Below are 21,472 nucleotides of genomic sequence, written 5' to 3' on the forward strand. Positions count from 1 at the left end.
AATGGTAGTTGCTCTTTAATCTTGTTTTAATGCCACCTTTACACCAAGTATTTTCAAGGACCATCCGTTTTTCCTTTTTCGTTTTTGTTTTTTTTTTTTTGGGGGGGGGGAGGGGAGGGGGTTATTCTTGGGTGGATTTAAAGTCATAAGAAGAATAGAGAAGCAAAATTCCGTATTGAAAAAATGAATTGCAGCACAGTATCTAACCAACAGCAGTCACCCGGAAACAAAAAAAAAAGAAAAAGAAAAGAAAGAAACACCAAGTACTCGTCTGTTATGTCTTATGGCGTTCTAGAAGCATACGCAGCATATTCAGAAATGGCAGATAATATCATTCCTTTGGCATAATGTCAATTGGATCTCCCTGCCTGAATTTACACTTAAACACTTTTGAATTCTGAAAATGCCCCTGACGCAAAGAGTGCTCATTAAGATACCTCCACACTGACAACAAAATTGTAATCAATTTGGAGTAAGGTCTGTGGTTTATTTTTGTACTTGTGTGCTTAAGGCATTAGCCCCTCTCACATTGCTTGGAAATGAAGAGGCTCATGATGAAGTTCTTTCTACATTTCAGAGAAATATTTTACTACTCTGTTGCACTGAGTTTATCCCATACTTATGTAGGTACACAATAGAGGTTATGTTCATGGACATACTGCTAAACCTGTTTTGAGCCTAGCTCAGAGTCATTTTAGCCTAAGCCAACAGGGTTACGATAAGCCCTGGGAAGGGCCAAAAACAAATTTATGCAAAGGAACATAAGCTGTATTACTATCTTTACCACTTTGGAGGGTATTGAGAAAATGAGAACTGAGAAATATGCCACAATGCCCAACAAAGTAATAACAATAAGCATTTTGTCATTTTCAGCACAATATGTTTGTTTCTTAGTACTATATGGCTGGAAATGTAATTACCTAGAAACATGAGACCAAGATTTTTTGAGTCTGTGAATTGAAGCTGACTGCAGACCAGACAAGATAGCTTTGAGCGATGAGAAATTTTTCAGATCTCTACATTCCTACAAAACATAACAAGAAGAACTGATCCATTTAACAAATATTAATATATTTGAAAGCAAGCTTGACCAGCATGAACTGTAATGCACTTTTCAAGTTTTGCCTTTTGAAAGTTATACTGATCTGTTACAATCTATTAGAAGGCCTGGTTTCCCATTTTATTGACAAGATGACCTGAGTGATGATATAGAAACCAGGCATAAACATCAACTCAGTTGCACCCAGACTCATTAAGTTGTGATTGATTATATGTAGTAACTGATTATTCCATCCACTTACTTGAGTTCCATTCAGGGTGATAATGGAAAGAGATGGTGGGGGGGGGGGGGGGGTTGGGGGGCAGGGGAAACTGGGGCAATCCAGATGATCATGCTAAAACAAACAATATGATATTACAGAGGATCCAAACCTGACATTTGCAAGTTTTCAAAACTAGGCATTTTGAGCAGAGCAGAGTTATAAACTTTAAGGCAAAAGGTTGTGAAAAAGGTTTGTACCCTGATGGCTACATTGTCAAATATCTGAGCAGAGTTCTAAAGGCAAAGTGTTGTGTCAAGAGCTAAAATCAAAAGGCTATATTGTCAAATATTAAATATATCCGTCAACCTCGATGAGATAATCAACCAAGTAATACTGTGCAGGAGGATGTAAAGAATCCATCAAAATTAATTTGATTAGTTTACCTGTGCTACATTTATCCACCGTGTGATGTACTTCCCCCTCATGTTTGGCCCACTTGTTTTGCTTTCAGTGCATGTTAAGATGGTGGAGATGACACGAAGAGACACAGCATTGAACTGGTCAACTGTGGCCTTCACTGTAGCTGCTCTTCCTTCCTTCTTGTTCTTACCCCAAACACATCCCAGACAATGCCAAGCAATTACCTTCTTGAACAGTTTCTATGAAAGGTGTATAAGATAAAAAATAACTTGAAACTGCACATGTGTGAACTGCAGTTATAGTCCATCGAACATTTTTGCTCATGTGCAATTGGTCTGAATGCATCACATGACAGAACATTCCTCAGCTAAAACTAGGGAATGTCTGAGGATACACCCCCGTGGTGATATTAACTAAACCTTTCATCTACTACAATGAATCTTCCTTTAACATTTAACTCAAGATGACAGAGCATTTTGTGCTATTTACAGAAGGAGGGACTTGTTTCTTTTGTTCATAAAGTCATATGACAGAACACCGAAAGGTGAACATCCCATGCAGTAAACAGTTTGGGAAACTGTTCCGCATCTTGGAACAAACATTGTCAAATATCCAGATGTGATTTGCCACCAAAGGAAGGCTGTTGTTTATATACAACAAGTTCATAACTAAGACTATATTTAAGAGTCAGACTGTGACTTCAGTGGGCCAAGAAAACCTTGAAAAAGTGGACTTCCATTGGTTATGTGAAGAGACAAGAATCTTTAAGACAAGTGTAGATGATGTAATCATTTTTATTTCCCATATCACAACATTGAAGTTTTTTTGGGGGAAAAATTCAGTAATAGGTGGGCATCTTATCCCATACCATTCTCTATACCTTTCCTTAGGTGTTGATGAAGAGAATTTGTTTTATAACCAAGAGCTTCTTTGGGCAGTGATCATTTTCTTTATACTCTTGACCTTAATGTGTGATTCAGTGGTGATATTGTAAGGAAAAAATTAGCTGCAAGTCACTCATGGGGGGAAAAAGGTTAACTCCCCTTATATTCTACTTCAAGTGCTCACGCTTAAAATTCTGAAGAAAAACAATTAATTTGAGGTTTCCCCGCTTCTGGAGGAAATCCAGTGGCCTAATGGTTGGAGAGATAGACTCTGAGTTTAGAGGTCTGGGTTTGAGACCAGGCCAGGTCACTGCATTATGTTCTTGAATGGGTAAAACATTTTACAGTGGGGGAGGGGGGGTAACTTTATGACAGTTTAGCATCCCATCCAGAAGAGAGTGGTAATACTCCTAGTACTTCATGCTATGGAAACAATGATAAACTTCAGGCTGGATGGGCCACTTGGCTTGAGTACACCCTTATTTTTCATCCTCTACTTCTTCCAATCTCTAAACTCCAAAGAGAGTTTGTTACATAGACTATATAAATACTTACCGCATCCATCATTGTTAGCTGCTCGGCGCACTCATTAGGTGGTAGGGTCAGGAAGTCCAAACAGGACTCATTCTCTTCTGGTATCGAGCACATGTCATCTTGAAAACCAAACTTTGGTGATACAGGGAGAGGACACGTAATTATGTCAATATCTAGAGCAAAACATCAAGTTGAGAAAAATGCGTTAGTTTTAACTAAGTGAATGTGAAAGTGAAAGTGAATGATTCAATACCTTAATAGCAGCATAGGCTGCTATTAAGGTATCGTGTTACTATCATGGAATGAACCATTTACCATTGTATGCAGAGTCAAGGAAAAAGTTTAGAGTGAACTGGATGACAATTTGTCATCAATGCATGAAGGGACCACCAATGCTTGGAAAAAATAAATAAAACACAACTTGTATGCATCAAGACTACTTGTATTCTTGTAAACAATTAATGACCATGATGATTTTTACATGAGGATCTCTCTGGTGACAATTTGAAGCTATTGTTCCTTACAGGTAAGCTTCTAAATCTTTTGCTCAAAATTAACCCTGGTGATAAAATGGCAAAAACTATGAGCAATGCACATGGTGTGGGAGACTGAGCCCTAAGTATATTGTCAATGGAGCTATAAACTATATGACTTGTAAATATAACAAATTATACAATACAAAACATTACAATGATTCATTTACTAGTAGAGTGTATCTAATTACTGACTGTTTAATAAGCTGATGGGAGTGTAACCTTCACTTATCAAAATTTCAGCATTTTCCATGCATCTCCTAGCTTCTAATTCTTTACTTTACTCTCTCTGTGAAATGAATATCATGGCTAAAATGACATTCCATTAAATTTGCAATGACTACCCTCACTGAAACCAAGCAGGGCCTAGTTGTTTGAAAGGGCATTATTGATTAAACGAACAAGAAGGGATTTTGAAAAGCATTTAAATCCAGAATTAAAAGTTTAACTTTTCATTGATTTTTTTTTAAATAGAGCATACATTAGGGCTTACATTTTAGGGTTCTTCCCACAAATGTTGCAACTGAAGGAAAAATGTACACAATTAAAACTATCTGAAAAGCCACAAAGTTAGATAAAAAGTTATTGGTTGACTCTAGCCTAGATTTGTCGTGCTTTGAACAACCCAGCACAGATGTAAAGATTCTCACCTTCATCTTCAAATGGAGTGATCCTGAATTTATCAAGACGTTGTTGTATCTTCTTGGCTAACTCTTCTCCATGACTAGCCTTCATCTCTGACACAACAAAGTTCTGTATCTTAAGTAGAGTTGTGTAACCGGGCTCATCAAAATCAGATGGAAAATGCTCTAGCCATACATGAAACACTGACGCAATGCCCCTATGGAAACAATGGATGGGAAAAACACATGTTATCTTGTTTGAATTTTTTTCTGTGTAGTGTTGCTGACTGTTTTTGAAAGTTCTGCTGTATTTTGACAAGCCTTCAAGGTAAGTCAGGGTATATAATATGCCAGTGAAGTTTCCCCTTCCCTACTTTTCTCACTTGAAAATCCTGTTCCTGTCCCTTTGAGCAATTAAAAAAGGCTCTAAGAACTTCCATCATAGTTCGATTGTACTAGCAAAGCACAATTTTGGATATTGCAACTGAAACACTTTTGGCAGAAGTTAGATACATTGGCAATTTATCATTGATCAATTTACTGCCCACCTCAACACTTTATCAGCAACCTCTTCCTTTTCCTGAGAAGCATTTTCCATGAATATTTGGTAACTGAAGGAAAAACAAAACAAAATGTTACTGCCACTATTAAAAACACACACTCTACTTAAATGTTCCCCTTTACCTGAAACTGAGTTTTGGTGTGAGTCACCTAACATTTTATAAGAGTTTTGGGGCTTCCACAAAATAAGTCTCATTATTGTTTAAGTCTCAAAGAATAAAGAGTTATAACAGCTTTCTCTGAGCAGTTTTATCAGCAGTTACTAAATAATTTTTTGCCTAGAGCTGGAAGACTTATTTTAAACTCTGTATTTAGGAGAAATGCAAATCACTGAGAAAGGAAAAGGAAAGTTAAATTTTTCTTTCATTATTGATAAAATATGGCAATATGAAAGTCCTTTGACACAAAAACATGTGGCTGAGGACTACTCTCTTTCCTGCTATGATAAATGTCACCTGTTCTTTCAACTTCCTCTTTACCAGACAGATCAATCATTAGCCCCGTGTTTTTTTTCACAGCTGCTGCAAAAAACATTGCTGACCACATTTCAACTTCCTTGACATCACAACCCTCCATCACAACCGACAGTACTCTCTATTATGGCCAGGCTTAACTCTGCTTGACAACTTCCTCCTTGTCATACAGATAACTCATAGTTCCCACGTTTATTTACCAGACAAATCAGTCACTGTCCCCGTGTTTATTTACACAGTAAAAAACCTTGCTGACCAAATTCCAACTTCATTGATTTCATAACTCTCAAGCACAAACCGGAGTGTCCTCTTTTAAGGCCGCTTTAGAACCCTTTCCCTTGTACAAAAAAATATACTTCTTAAAGGTGCAAGGTAGCCAAACGCAGCCAGGTAATTAATTAATAGCTAACATTTTGACGATTTCAGTTGTTTGTCAAAGTATCTTTTAACACCATGCACTTGTGTTATTTTTGCAAATTGCTCTGCCGCGCTGAAAAACTGTTTCTGTGACGAGACAGTGCCAACCAATAATTAGTTTAATTACTGTTACATCAATAACCAAATTCTTGACTTGAGCTTGACTCTGCTTAACTCTGCTTAACAATGAGTATGCATTAAAATCATTCAAGCACGATTGCTCTCTTTGATTCCAAGAATAACAGACGCGACAAATCATGCCATTGGTGGACCCAAAAGTACACACGAACAATTATTTTGGGTTACGATGGGTACTGGACTTAAAAATCTAGTCGTTTCAAACGATAACTGGCAGGCGAAGTGTCCCGAATGAGTATTAAAAATAACTTTCTTTGATGACTTTAATTTCAAAAATAGAAAGTTAATTCACGAGTAGAAAACAAAAGATGAACACTTGTCCTTCGGGAGAACCAAAATAAGATTGTTAGAAAGTTCTCTTTCTATGCCAGAAATTTACCAAATAACAAAAAATTCGAAATAATCTTACCGCTCGAAAAGGAGATCCACAACTTCCGTCATTTTTGAAAAAGTTCTATACGTAGTCATGAACGCCATAATATAACCAGGATCAACCTCGTCAAATGAAGCAATTGGTGGCGCTAAGTGTTCCACAAGCTTCGTTAAAGAACCGACTTTAATGGTTCTGATCTTCATTGTCTCCCACTGAAGATGAGAGATTGGTTGTTCGTCTTCGTCTGGAATAGGAAGAAGCTTATCGCTTGAGTGGTATCTCACTTTCTTCAATGACACCGAATAAATGGCTTCGTCTTCACGTTCTTCCTTCCAGAAGACTCTCTAAACACAATTAAAGCATACAGAGCTTAGTGTCACTCGAAAATAAACAGTTTCTAGATAAGACGAGATTTCGAAATTGTCCAGAAGTGACTGCAGCTAGACTAGTCTTCGTGTAATTTCAGAAGTCGACATCAAGGCCATGTTTCATTGTAAAATATTTTCGAAGAATTTCCGGCAGGAAATTTCCATTCTAAATTTGTTAACACTTCACTAGCTCTTTTATTCTACGCCATGGAAACCATATTTGATATCAATATTATCGAATTTACGACAATTTTAAATGAGTCATTAAATCAGGGAATAACTTACTCAGCATATTGCATCAAAACATAACGTACGCATTGTACTTGTCACGACCAACAACGCGAAAAAAATTGGAACCATACGATGGCAAGAACGTGAGAATCCTCCGTGAGAAAATTCAAATCAAACTCTTACGAAAATAGCAACTTGCGGTAATATAAAGGTAGGTGTGCATCAAAATCAAGCCAATATCTTCGCGAAATGCGTGCAATCGTTGGTAGTCAAATTGTTCATGCCAACTTACCTGGCCAGGAGTTTGCGAGCCGGGTAAATCTTGCGCGGGCATCATCTCAAATATTCAGACGCCCGAAAGGTGCGTCCCGTTAACTTTCAAAGGAGAGATTACGCACGATTCTCATTCTTGAGTTTTGGGCCACGGCCACGGCTTGCTGAGATCAAATATTCGTTTATAACCGCTGTATGTCTGCATATTGAAAATACTCGACGACCCCCCATGAAATAGAACGATACACTATACTTACCGGAAGTCAGAAGTCAACGACCGAGACAATAGTGATAAACCCGAAACGGAAATGGGAGAAGACCAAAATAAACAATCCTCATAACTCACTGTTCCGAAAAAAATTCTCCTTGAAAAAATAGCTATTGATCCGATTGGAATTAGATTTTAGAGCTGACAAGGATCTTTGGAACTTTCATTTAACGTTTGCGTGACTAACCATACTGCTACTGACGTCATAAGATTATTGCAAAAAAAATAATAAATAAATAATAATGATGATAAAAAAATCACAACATGTTCTTTCATTAGTACTGTGTTCCTAAAAGAAATAATCATTACATCTCACGTAGGCAAGTTTTATGGATTCCATAATTCCTATTCTCTGTATAACTTGAATCATAAGGTCAACGGCTTGAAATGTCCTCTGAAATACTTCCACGCTCTCTTAAGAACAAATTAGTTATGTAACCTGTATTGTATGGCCGGCTATTTTTAATTACGGACTGTCCAAAAATTTGGTTCACTTTTCTTGACTGGAATACGATTATAATGTTTTCCCAAGGAACTGACTCGCTTCAAGCTTTGCTGGGCTGTTATTAAATCCCAAATAAAAATACATTAAAATACTAAAATCTGTAAAAGAGGGAAGAAAAGCGTTCTTTAACGGAAAACACGTAAAAATAAGCAACGAAAATGAAATTTTGTAGACGCCTCTCGCCTTTGTTTATTCTCACACCGAATATCAGTGATTAAATCATTACAACTGGTACTTAAACAACATCGATGTTTCAAGGTGACAATGATAGAGTGGCACATTTGTCTAAATTCTTTACAAAGCAGTCACAAAGTCATATAATTGTCCGAACACATATTCGAAGTAGCGATGTTGAGCCAAATTCTTAGTCGTGAAATTTGATCTTTTTCCCACTTTCGGCTAAAATAAAAGAAAAGAAAACCCTTAGGATATTCATAGGCCATTTTTATCTCCTTTTTTTTGTGATCAAGTAGCCTATAACAGAGCAACTCTTTTTTTTTTTCGCCCTTACAGGTCCCCCATTCGTATTGCATCTTTATCCCAATTTATATTCTAGAGAGAGCATCACTAGAACAAAACAACTGACCACATTTCCACGCTTGTTTAAGAAGCTAATCAAATTGCAGAGAAAGAAACCGTTGTGTGGCCACTTTTTATCCTCAAAACCGCTCGATGTCGTATAAATGGAATTTTAGAAATTGACTCATTCTGAACATTTCTTCGGGTGGGAAGGGGTGAGTCTGTTAACTTTCGAGAATGGGAGAGTGAAATGTACCCTAAAAACATCCACTCAAGTAGCTTTTTGATAAAAACAGAGGTAAATTGTTCATGCTACATGCGTCACGTGATGGAGAGCAGAAAATTATCGCTAGTTGTATTAAGGTAAAAAATACTACGTCAAATGTCAAACAGATTCTGTATCAAATATCCGTTTCAGATTTTATTTCGACTAAAATCCGAATTAGGAACACTATTTATAACATGTATACGATAGATTCGTAACTTTAACTCATCACGACATTTGAAAGAAAATACATCCGTTGTTTAATAAAGCCGATTCTAAATTGTAGGATCCAAATTTCTGCCACGTATAACATACAATGTGGAAAAACGATGAAATTCAAGTAATACTTGCCGAACTGACCTTTCATCTCATGAAATCGTCTTGTGACGAAGGTTCGTCAAACAGGCTGAAGCTATTGTACAACAACCTAACAACGGTTTTTCTCATTAGTTAATGATGGAGAACAAATAAACAATGTTGGTAGGAACACTCACTTATTTAAGCACTCAGAGGGAAGAGAAAGTAACATTTAAATAATTATTTATGATCATACACGCAGGAACACTGAAATGCGTTTAGACACGTTAGAAATGTTGTGTTAATTCTGCTTAATATATTACGATAGGATTTACGCTCTCTTCCGTTCTTCAAAAATATTGACCAAAAAAAAGTCTATCTCTTTGCACGAGAGAGAATATAAGAATATTATTTGACAAATTGGTTCCAAAGTTGTTCAAATTTACAAAGGTTCCATTGACAGAAGGTATAATATTCTACCCCAGAGCATACAAGGGTCTGTAGTGTTTCCAAACTTAAAATGACATTTCTCTGGCTGAAACAACACTTCGCTTTCGATCAAAATGCGTGCATCAACCAGCGGCTCATTAAGCTGCTGGTGTAAGCTTCCTGTATAGTTTAACATTTCGTTAAACTATACAGGAAGTTTCAAGTATCTAACTTTCCCGCCAAATCTGGTCACGTGAACTTAATGCTGCATCTGCGTTTGCGCATCCTCAAATATGTTAAAACCCAGCGGAGGCTCTGACCAGCACTGAGCAGGAAACTGCGTCTGTATGTCGTCTGTTGGCAGGTCATGTGGCCCGAAAGAAAGACTTTCGCGCAGGTGCAAGGTCCGATTGAGCTCCATTTTAAGACTTGAGTTGGTAGATGGAACCGAGGATATCTGACCGGGTATCAAGTCGTCTTGCTCCCAAGGAAATGGGAAGTCGTTCTTGAAAGGAATGTTTCTTATCATACACGGGTCCTCAGGCCAATTATGTGACAGGGGTGGGGGTGGTGGGGGTGGCGGGGGTACCAAGGCAGCGGTTAGTGCTGGTTGATCTTGGCTTTTGAGGAAATTCATGAAGGGGGTCTGATAACGTATTATGGGTGGCGGAGATGGAAAACGCAGGCGTCTTTTCTTGGATTTTGATCCTGTGCTGTCCCGTCGGCTCGACCTGAAATAAAGTTCAATAAAACAAGTCAATATGAAAATATAATCAAAGCTACTTCAACTAAGGTTACCAAAGAGTTTGACAAATTAATATCATCATCGTTATTTATAAAAGCAGTGTACACTTCTAAATGTTTCAGATTACAAATAAGATTGATATAGGGCGCCAAAGGCGTAGCCTATTCAATTGTCACTACTACATAGATGAAGCTAAACTTTAAAAAAAATATTGTGTGCCCCTAGACCCTAAAAGGAAATGAATGCTCCATCAACCTATTAAAACTATGCTTGAACCTAATGTCGTTTAAGGAACTTAGTCCACTAGGACCTTAAAAGTCCAGACACAAATAAACCTAAGAGTTCTAAAATGGTATACCCATAGACCCAAAAATGAAGATAAATGTTTAAAACCTGTACTTAAAACTGACGTCGCTGAAAGAACTTAGTCCGATAGGGCCTTGAAAATCCTGGCAATATTAAGGGAACTAGAGACTACAGCTTTCTGCATGTTCAATAGCACTTGAGTGACATCAGCTTCCCTTGACCCTTCGCGAGCTCCCTCTAAGTGCGTCTATTATGATGTTATGCTGCTCAATCTTGTACTCTGGGCATCTCCTTCTTAATTCGTAACGCAGCGGAGCGTACTTGTCAAGTTTTGCACATTTGATCTCTCTATTACTGACCCATGGACAGCTCATTTTAAGTGACACTACTTTCTTCCTCTCCTTGTCTATAACCGTACAGTCTATCCTGTTGTTTCTCACCTCCGCGTGTTCTGCATATAGTGGTATGTCCCAGAGTGCCTTTCCTCTCTTGTTCTCGCAAAGTGGCTTCGGCATGTTCTGAGAGTACCACGGTGGTCCTGTTGTGACTAAGTCTGGGTCTTTCAAGAGTTCGTAGAAAATTACCTTAAGTGCTGCATTATGCCGAATTATGTATTTAGACTGGGCCAGCGCTCCACAACCTGCTAGCACATGCGCTTGCGTTTCAGCGGCCTTACCACACATGCGGCACTTCACATCCTCACTCGTGTGAGTCCCTGTCTTTTTCTGGTGGTAGACTTTCGTTGGTAGAAATTGCTGGTATGGTCCCTGCAGTCCCGCTATGGTGTGAGTCGGCGCAGTCTTCCACTCGCTCATCCAAGAAAAACATTCCCGGGATCTCCAACTGCTTGATCCTCCCATCTCTCAGTTAACAAACGTCCTTGCCATCCCTCTGCTTTCAGTTCCTCAACATCCCTTTCCTTGGCAGCAGTCTTCAACCACATCCCAATCTTCTGCACAGGTAATTTCAAATCGTTCGTTAGACATGTGACCAATGGTTGGGGATGCACCAGAGATAAGTTGAGCCCAAACTCAGATGCATATTTCTTGGCATCCTTCACCATTGATCGCCGGCCCATCTCTTCTGACCTCTCCTCAAACCGCCTTACTACCTCCGTAGCGGGATCCTCATTAGTATAGAGTCTTACTGCAGCCTTAACCTTAACTTGCTTGTACTCTCGTTCAACACACTTCAGCCCACGGCTCCCAAGCCCCCTCGGTAGATATACTAGGGCTGTAAACCTGAGAGGGTGCTTGCCCCGGCCCATTCTCAACGATAACCTTTCTGCTTCACTTTCCAGTCTCTTAAGTACCGCTATGGGCTAGCACTGGGTGAGCATCAAGTAGCTTAGCACCGGCATCGCAAACTGATTTGAAGCCCGCACCTTGTTGTAGTCTGAGAGCGGGCTAGTCCATATCAAAGATAGACGTTGTAAATAAGTCTTGCCTGCGATCTCGAGACTGAGATTGTCATCCTATTTAGCGCTTTCAATAAATTCAAGGAACTTGTAATGAGATCCCTCACCCAAACTCTTGATAACCTTCCTCTCACTGTCCCCAACACTCACTGGCTCCTCTGAATCCAATTTCCCTCTTTCCACATGGGCCACTGAGCACTTTCTTTCGTTCAACTCAAGTCCTAAGTCCTATTATTATTATTATTATTATTATTATTATCATTATTATTATTATTATGCAGATGTTACTGGTTTTCTAAATCCCTCAATAATAACTGGTGAAAATTATCGCCCAGATCTTCTTTTCCTAACCCAGTCCAAGTGCCTATATGTTCTAGAATTAACAGTTGGTTTTGAATCTAACTTGTACAACAATGCAGTGCGTAAAAAATGAAAATATCGGAACTTGATCAACGAAATGAGTAGAACTTTCAGATGTGTGAAATTTGTAAATCTCTCCATGAGCTCCCTTGGCGTTTTCTTAGATGAATGCTGAATGCTCTACGTTCTTAGGCATGATGAATGACATAGACATTGCCAAAAAGCAGCAACTTTACATAATCAAGAAAAGGATAAATATAGCTATTAGAGCATCATATTACGTCTTTTGTTGTAGAAATAGGAATTGGGACAACCCAGATTTGATGCAATTTTAATTTTTGCGTGTGTGTTGAATAAGCCAATCTCAAGCAGCATTTGTAAATTGCCTATACGTAGTGAGATTTACAATTGTACATTTAAAAACACAAATAAAGTTTCCATTATTATTATTATTATCATTATTACTATTACTGTTGTTATTATTGTTTTTGTCGTCACCATCATCTTCAGTTAAATTAAGGATCACACACACTTAAGTGAGTTTCCGGACTAATTTAGCTTCAGTGCCTAAAGAAAAAGGTATTCTTACACTGCGAACCTTACCTAAAACTCATCATAAGTCAAAACGCGAGACACTGTTACTTTTCCTATCACTCAGTTCTAATGAATACAATATGTAGAGGGCATTCATTTGATTGAACCAACCTTTTTCCTTCTCTGAACGCCTTGGCGAATGGATTGTTGTCGATCTTGAGTTGAGTCATGCGCGGATTCTGGTAACTAGTGACCGTGATGAACTGGGTCTCGGGAAAGTTGAATACCCATCGGTCACATTGGTGCATGCCCAGTTTAGTGATAACAAGTCTTAGTTCGTACTTCTGCATAGAGCTGACGACCACCTACAATAGGGGACATTAATCCAAGTTTTTTCAAAGAAAACATTTATCATTATTTTCTAGGGATGATGATATTTTTCCCGTAGGTGCACAGATAATGACATTAAGGGTTCGGATTAGGGTTAGGGTTAGGGCTAGTGCGGGCTTTATGATTAGTGTCATTAATAAATATCACTTACGCTGTTACTACTTGGTATAATGTGATTGGACAGTTTTAATTTGTCAAACAAGGCTCCTTGTGCCATCCAGTGCTGTCCAAGGCTGGCCGAGTTGGGGTGAAGGTACTTGCAGTGCACCTCGTCCAGTTGCATTCCTTTCCCTGCAGGAACCCACCCTTGGGGTGTCTTGTAACGATATCGGTTCATATCTGCAGCCACAACTTCAACTGCGCAGCCGTAGTATTGGTCAGGCTCGAGTCCACCAAGGAAGAAGTCTGGGACGGGAAACATACGCCTAGAATGCGAAGCGTGAAGGTGTTAAGCATGTCAAAGTGGTTCGATATTAGCAAGGGATAAATAGATACTTTATCATAAACACCTTGCAGCCATAGGCTGAATTACGGAATATTTACAAATACAGATGATAAAAAAGGAGGTATAAAATATTACAACTTCGTCGTTAAGAAAGAAGGAAAATTATCTACATCTTATAAATATGGCTAAAAATAAAACTGTTCTTCAAGCGCTCGGTTTTGCATACGGGTAGAGTGAAATCACTTTTGCACCTCAGTGCGTATCTGCAACTCTTCCTTTGGGGGAGGAGGCTGTGGAGTCTATGGGTGGGGTTACGGACTATCTCTTCAAACAGATTGGTTGAAATCTTTTCTCTCCTCTCGTGAAGTTTCGGTAGGCCAGCTGTTTCTAGTGTTACACTATATGACAGGTCAGGATAGATTATTCTGAGTGCCCTTCTTTGGATACGTTTCAAATCTTCGCTGATATAGTTTGGTAGAGAACGGTGGAATACATGACTTGCGTATTCCAAGACGGGCCTAATACATGTCACTTAGAATTGCATAGAATCAAGAGTTTTCTTGACTACGTTCAACGAGCTTTTTTCAATCTAGACACGCCTACTTCTGTCCTTATAAGCCTTTCCACCCCTACATCAGTGTGTATATTCTCACTACTGTTCTCTCTACGTTTCCTGAGGTGCTGATAAAGAGAATTTATTTGACTATCAAAAGCTTCCTCAGTAGATGATCATTTCCTTCATTATCTTTAGGGGTGATATTGAAAAGAGCAAATTGATATTAGTCGCTCTTAAACGGCCTAAGGGCTACTAATGAAGTAAAATAAAACGAGTACAGAACTTTTGCCAAAGGGCAAATTATGCGCCAGCAATGAACACAAAATCGGTCAGCTTTAAACTACAAAAAAACTCCACCCAAATTAATGCGCAGGCGAAAATGTCAATCCTCTGCGCTCCTTTTTATGAGAATGAAGAAACTGTTTCAGGGCGTTTAAATACCAAATCAAGGTGGCTTCGAGTCAACTTTTACGCTCTTAGTCAACTTTTCTACAACCGAACAAAAAAGCCGGACACTATTCCTTGAAGTTTTGTTAACACAAATTACGTATGCAAGACGGGCTGTTTGAAAGTTGTTTTTCTTCTAAAAAAAACCATTATGTAACCACTCCCGTGGGAATCTTGTTGATGAGCAACTTCAAAAGAACCTTGAAACACGTCGAAGACTTTGCATAAAAACTTCGTTAGATGAAAAAACAAGTACTGATTTTGACCCTAAATCTTGTTGTAACTTCTTGGACATTTCATAATTTGGGTCAGTTTTTCGGAAATCGTTATATTGAAGCAAGATATATTGAAAAGGTCTTCAAACATGCGTTAATGAATAGGTTCCGGTAATGGAAAGGAACGAAAATTGTTTTTTTATCCCCGTGGATATAAGAGAAGCTATGATTAGATGGAATTTTTATCGTAAAGCATGAAGCATGGAACTACGATGCTTAATGAAAGATCATGTTCCAAAATTTTGACATGCACGAACTTATATGAAAATCAGGCGAGTTCGCGAAGGCAAAGCTTTTCTCTGAGCCCTCTCATAGACTAACAAACACACAAACAAATAAGAGATTCACTTTTTGCTTTTAAAACGAAAAAAAATGAAGTACAACATACCTTCCAGCTTTGGTTATAATCATTTCAGTTTGCTCGCGGCGAAACATTTCCCAGAGTTCCTGATTTCGAAGACGCACCGTAATGGTGCTGTGCTTTCCTTCCATATTTGTTCTCTTAGCTGTGTGAAGTTTACCCTTTGAGCCCTGGCAGAGTCTCTTGGTTTTCAAGTTTTGATATTGCACACCTGTGTTCTGTTGTGAAGACCTCTCCCGTGTAGTATGCGTTTCAACTACAACAGCTCGTTCAGCGCACGTGTCTATGGGGAGCGTGGAAATCGGGATATTTGTTTTGTCTCGTTGATCAGGAGACTTCGACCTCAACTCATGAGCCATTTTCTACTACGTTTTAAGACGAAAAAAAAAAACAGTGTAAGAATTTTTCTCCACAATAATAGATCAAATTTAGCTCCAGTCGTTCAGACTTGCCTGATTGTCTGGTACGAGGTGTGCCCTAACGGGCCTTGAACGGTTAAATAACCTAACGCAAAATAATCAAATGTTTCAGTTTAAATTGGTTTTTATCTAGACGCAACCGTCACAAAAGAAAACATCACACTCTGGGTGGAAGTAATTAGTTAACTTTGCAACCTTTTGTAATGGATGCTTCCTTAAAGCTGAGAAGTTTCTTTTGTGTTAATCGCCTCTATGTTTTCTTTGACATTTCATTTGAAAAAAATCATTTGAAAGGATTATTAACTACGCATATTTGTATCGACAAATTCCTTCAACAAATGGCTGCAATGAGAAAATATAAATTCATTTGTTTTAAACTTGAAATACGTAGTATTGCCTTTGCAAATCTAAACTTAAACATATCAGGCGATTCCTTGACACTGCAGATCACACAAACGCGACTGCTGGCTGAAAATCGTCAATCTCCATTCTCAATCAGTTGTAATTGATTTAAAATGGAGATCGATGATATTCAGCTAGCAGCCGCACTTCACGGAAATCAGTCCGATCAGGAGAGCTTCAATCAACCTTGCCGAGTTTTGAGCCATACTTCTTTCACAGCTTGGAGATAAAACTGAAAAACTCTCAGCATGCGACCTGCCTTGCCTTAACTTAATTCATCCATAATCTTTGATACAAATATGGAACTTTGAGACTGGCCCGCGAACACTGAGGCAAGCAAATTTCTGGGTGGAACAAAGATAAATTATCTATATCTCATATCGCCTTCCTCTAGAAATGAATATTGATTCTAGTGAAACCGTCTCATCACATTTTGAAATTACGTTACCGCTGAAGAAAATGACTTAGATCGCGCTCATACATGTTCATCAGATTTTTTTTTTCCTTTTTGGATCCACGCGCAATAGTAGTTAGTTGTTTGGTAAAACTGTTATTTGCGTAATCATAAGACATATTGGGCACAAGTAGAACTTTGAAATACAACGAAAAGTTTTCGTCACCTTTGTCAAGTGCGAAAAGTGGCAAAACGTCTCAGCTCCACCCATGGGAAATGTCTGAAACCCTGCCTAATTTTTAAACGCTTTCGTCACTCTAAAGAAGAACCAATTTTCCTGTTTCATCCCTCTCATATTGTTCCTGAACTTCTAACAAGATCTACGTTCTCAATTGAAAAGACTGGACATGATTCATTGTCTCGTCGATCCATCCGGATGTGTGAATTAAGGGCCAGTTTTTAAACAAAGTTTTTGTTTAACAAAGCCGCGTTCTAAACTATCTTGACTTTAGCTGAATCTTTTATCTGAACATTTATTTTTGTGAATGGTGTCACGAGGGCAGAAAACTAGCGGTGGGAGGACCTTTTTTTCAGTGAAAACAACCCTCCAATAGAGAATAGGCCCAGTGCTTTTGTAAACCCGCGGTTTGCTTTAGATCTTGTGCAAATAACCGGCCCTGGATCTCTTTCTAATATCGGCAAATCAAACAAAAAAAACCTCTCGTTAACTCAAAAGGCGTTGACCAAAATCCTGTTGTGTACTTAGAGAACGGAACTTCGGAAGATATCATAGACTGCTGAAGGTCCTCCTTCCTTCTCTTTGTTGGTGAATCAAGTAACGAAAGTTAACGAGCAAAAGTCCTCAGTGAGAGTCGAGGGCTAAAAGACGCGGCCAGTTGTGTTCGGATGTAACTGTCTAGCAAGGTTTCATGTGGTGTCGTTTGCGTAAGGGCTAAAAAAAGGTATGATTTCTAATTAAGGCCCCCCTCCCCCTTTCTGCCCCTTGAGACCTTCAGAGATATTGAGAGAGGAGCCAACAAGTAACAAAAATATATCATTGCACTCTTTGTTTATTGTAAGACTATGTATGATAAACGTTGCCGCAGGCTGAGTTCGCTAAGTGTTTCTGGCGTATCTATTTGTAAATGGTATGAACAGAACGCTGGTGCTACTTTACAATTTTACGCAAATTCCTTTTATGCACTAACCTTGTGCTCCAAAGTTTTCAGCTTTCTTTAGTGAAACACCCCCCTGGGAGCATCGTTTTTTATAGTTTTAAATCTTAAGGAGAATATTCATAAATTATCATCGGACAAACAGCTTATCACCCGTAAGTGAATCTTGTGAGATTCATCAAACTTGCATTGAAATTTGGAAATACTATTTTTGATTAAAAAAAATCTCTACCTCCATGATATGACTGTCAAAACCAGTGTTCGTAAAAGAACAAGAACACCTTTTCTTTTCTCACTTTACTCGGGAACTGGTCATTCTTTATTGCCTGGTTGGGGGGGGGGGGGGTTCTGAGGACTTTGGATATACCAAAATAAAATTTACTGGATCCCCCTAAGGCTCTGTAGCATTCTAGTCACCCCTCTCATTGGAAGTCAATTTGCTTTAGTCCCCTTTATACCCTGTTGGCTTCAACTGATCCCTCTCCATCCCCCCCCCCAAAAACCATGTGGTCCCCCCTTAAAAAAACCATCTGAGCCTCCCCTCTGCTCTTAGCAATAAAAAATGACTGGATCCTTTAAATAAATACAAATAGTAGATTTTAGCAAGTGTGTTTTTTTTCCTTATGCTTTAGCTGCAGCCTTCGTCAGGAACTGCTGATACTGCTGATACTGCTGCTGTAACTTGCTGAGTGTCTCCTGGCTGGTGCCTCGCTTCTTTTCAACATCTTTGATACCAGCCTCATTTCTTTTTCTGAAATGATAAATAAGCAGTCTGAATAAAGAAGGCTGATAAATTTTGAGCCTCCCGGTTAGCTCAATGGATAGAGCGCTGGACTGTTGTGTGGGAGGTCAAAGGTTCGAGCCCCGGCCAGACCAACACTCAGGGTCTTAAAATAATTGAGAAGATTTGCTGCCTTTCTATAACATCAAGAATTGGTTAGATATTCTAGTCTTCTCAGATAGGGATGAATAAATGGAGGTCCCGTCTCCTGCAGGGTTGGGGTAGGAGATGTTAATTTCCCACACACGAGATTACTGTGTGATAGATGTCCTCCCCTGGGATGGGATGGGTGGGTTTTTGGGCCAGCAGTAATCGGTTCAAGCTGTTGTGGTATCCCTGCCGGTTGGCGAAGCTAAATAAAATAAAATAAAATAACCAATCTATTTGGACAAGTCCAGCTCCCCATTCCTGTTGTTACTCAACCGCACATCACCAAACTACCCCACAATGCTCAAAAATCTAAAAATTTTGTCGCCTGAAGTTCACTTGCAAATCATTTTTGTATAGGGCTTTCATCATGCAGCTATGAACTCTCACTTTTGAAGGGATACGTACCAGGGCATGAGAATTTGAGAAGCTAAAACCAGTTTCAAAATTAGTTGAAACACTTTGCTTTGTAAGATCATTCGTGCTATAAGTTGACTGTAACAGGGAGAACTGAGATAAAATGGAGACACACCCTTCCTATTCAAAATTTCCTTATACTTTTGTGGTGGCAAGGAAAAGTTCAAAGACATACGGGTGAGGCCAAGACAATTGAGATGATTTATTACTGTAAACCTATTGATCATTTTAATTAAGAACACCAACTGATAGAAAAGCATTATGATGCTTACAGTTCAGCTGTGATGTATTCTATTCTCTTGCCAACATTTTGCTTGGCTTCTTCCAGATCTTGTTTGACCAGTACAGGTCCTGTGAGTTTGTAGACATTTCCATCAGGTTCAATTATATCTAGTTCCTAAATACACAACAAGGAAGTCAGTTTGAAAACTCAAAGACCACACCCTACCAACCACAATGCATCAAAATGTCATCAGACACTATTCTAAATCATCACCGCCTGAAGCACATCAACAATTTTTATCCCTTGCTGTTCATCAGCACAACAGGGTTCCCCCTTTCACTCATGCAATTTCACAATATAAGAACACCAAACATGGCAAGAAAAAAATGACAGGAAATTCAGGCAAATTAGGTAAATCTATCAACATGTAAATAAATCATCAACCCATCTTTCACCTCTTGCACAACTTTATTTTCATTCAGCTGAGCATCTAATTGCTGTCTTGTGTTGATTAATTTCTGCAGATCTGAAAGAAACAAGATCACATTTATGACAAATGACTTGAAAATATGGTGCTGCAGTTTACAACACTGTTTATAGCCCTATGTTTTTCCCTGATCTTTAACAACTACTGGATGAATAATGGGTCTAAAGATGGGGACATGTGCTTGACGAGTTTTTGGGTCAAAGGGTGCCAGATGCATTTAGCTCTGAAACTCTTAGCCCGTATTGAATAGTTCATGGAGGTTTCTCCTAATTGAAAGTCCACCCCCTATTAGTTTACCCCAATTACAAGTCATTTGCCTCCCCAAAGTTTACCTTGTTTCCTTGAGAAGGTGGTGTTCCTTTATAAGGGGAGGGGAATAATGATGGTCTGAGTAACAAACCAAACACATTCTGCTTTAACCCTTGAACACATGGTCACAAGAATAAAGGAAATGATCACCAACTAAAGAAGCTCTTCAGAGTTTGACAAATTATCCTTGTCAGCAGCATAGGAAATATATGGAGAACAGAATGGAGAATATGTCCATTAATGTTTAGTGTAAAGGGCTAAGGTTACTTCCTACCTTCAGAGGCCACAAAAATAGTTTTTTCTTTTTTTGGACTTAATTGAAGTTAGACATTTTAACTAACATTTACTGAAAAAAAAAATTAGAAATCTCAAAAAGCGTCCGACTTATTTAGAAAAACATATTTTTGAATAAAAGTTATTAAATCAGGAAGGTGTCATAAGCTCATAAATGGGCAAATCCCCCAGGGGAATATTCACGGCAATTTCATGACTTTGCATATTTTGTTTACATCGCAGTTATGTGCTTGAGGAAAGTATACTGTAATCAAGATACTGTAATCAAGGGAGTAGTATGGAAATGCCAAGCCTTCCTTCACTCCAACGAAGGGCTAACGCTCGAAACATCAGCTTTTGTAATCGTTACAGTGGCCAATTTACCATTTCAACTTTGTTGATATATTCAAATTATTTTGTTACTCCCACCGACGCAGCCCCAAACAGTTTCTTTGAAAACTATCAGCCTTTATTCCTTTTTCACCCCCTGGCATACTGTTTAACAAATACATTCCATGTCACTTTGAGCATGTTCAGTAATAAGTCACAGATGAAGTTAAAATGCGGCAAGAATAAAAAGGTGGCACACGAGGCTTAGCTGAGGGTGTCACAAGTAATGTCTTTACCACATAATTTTTTACATCTTCTGTAATTCATTACCAGCAAGACCCATGCCAACATGACATCTGCTTGGGCAAGAGTTCCATATAACCTCATACATTAATTATACATAGAGTGTTGCAAAGAACCTTTATATTTAGTCTTTATATGAAATGGAATGGAATGCATGATTAATATGTGGGGTTATGTGGAACTCTTTCCTCTGCTTGTTTTACATGATGAAAAAGAAAATCTTTTTTAAAAGTGAGATCATGAAGCCATCTGTCCTCCAGTAGATCATGATTAAGAACCAATCAAATTGCTTGCATAAATGGGCTTATCATATAATATCGAAACCCACGCCTATGATCGACCTTGATTGAGTCTACAACTTTTCCTTAACAAGGCATGAGGTCACAGACCCTCTATTTCCAAATATACGAGCACTCGAGCTTTATGGTGTATTACTAGTTACAACGTACCTTTCTGAACGGCTTTGAACTTTTCAAGTTCCGTTTGCATTTGTTGCTGTATTCTCTCCAAGTTGGCCGCCATCTTGAATTTTGTACAATACGAATAAAGTATTGCAGGCGCACGATGTATTTCGGATAAAGGACTGGGGCTGGCCTTGTCTGA

The 21,472-nt window shown here is 38.7% G+C and overlaps 3 protein-coding genes, 1 long non-coding RNA gene and 1 pseudogene across 8 annotated transcripts in view; 1 reads left to right on the forward strand and 4 right to left on the reverse strand.

Annotated features, from left to right (window-relative positions):
• LOC111333908 (ral guanine nucleotide dissociation stimulator-like 1) overlaps positions 1-7,537 on the reverse strand; it is a 22,909-nt gene extending 15,372 nt beyond the window's left edge. For 3 of the 5 annotated variants that reach the window (XM_088757698.1, XM_088757696.1, XM_088757697.1), the window contains exons 1-7: positions 7,110-7,325; positions 6,255-6,562; positions 4,805-4,867; positions 4,284-4,474; positions 3,122-3,273; positions 1,706-1,921; positions 921-1,024 (exon numbers count right to left, since the gene is read on the reverse strand). In XM_088757698.1, the coding sequence (XP_088613824.1) occupies positions 921-1,024; positions 1,706-1,921; positions 3,122-3,273; positions 4,284-4,474; positions 4,805-4,867; positions 6,255-6,562; positions 7,110-7,154 (1,079 nt within the window). In that variant the 5' untranslated portion in view covers positions 7,155-7,325. Of the gene's footprint in view, positions 1-920; positions 1,025-1,705; positions 1,922-3,121; positions 3,274-4,283; positions 4,475-4,804; positions 4,868-6,254; positions 6,563-6,871; positions 7,013-7,109 lie in introns of those variants that run through there. The other 2 variants (XM_088757699.1, XM_088757700.1) reach the window with 2 other exon arrangements.
• Positions 6,890-18,088, forward strand: LOC148732517 (uncharacterized). Its single transcript, XR_016000264.1, has 2 exons — positions 6,890-7,028; positions 17,193-18,088. It is a non-coding gene; the product is annotated as an uncharacterized LOC148732517 (long non-coding RNA).
• On the reverse strand, positions 8,791-15,920 carry LOC111333937 (uncharacterized). The gene is given in 5 exon segments (XM_022939586.2): positions 8,791-9,635; positions 9,638-10,104; positions 12,907-13,100; positions 13,277-13,550; positions 15,237-15,920. Coding segments are annotated over 5 exon segments (1,302 nt in total). The 5' UTR covers positions 15,569-15,920; the 3' UTR covers positions 8,791-9,600.
• On the reverse strand, positions 10,191-12,063 carry LOC111333910 (uncharacterized; annotated as a pseudogene).
• LOC111333927 (prefoldin subunit 6) lies at positions 17,946-21,456 on the reverse strand. The gene is made up of 4 exons (XM_022939576.2): positions 21,319-21,456; positions 19,623-19,693; positions 19,217-19,341; positions 17,946-18,350 (listed from the first exon to the last, which is right to left on the reverse strand). Exons 1-4 carry the CDS (start codon positions 21,389-21,391, stop codon positions 18,221-18,223), a joined length of 399 nt encoding a protein of 132 aa, XP_022795311.1. The 5' UTR covers positions 21,392-21,456; the 3' UTR covers positions 17,946-18,220.
• Positions 21,457-21,472: the final 16 nt, after the last annotated feature.

Source organism: Stylophora pistillata, chromosome 4 (genome assembly GCF_964205215.1).
Source record: "Stylophora pistillata chromosome 4, jaStyPist1.2, whole genome shotgun sequence".
In the NCBI taxonomy this organism is placed as follows: Eukaryota; Metazoa; Cnidaria; class Anthozoa; order Scleractinia; family Pocilloporidae; genus Stylophora; species Stylophora pistillata.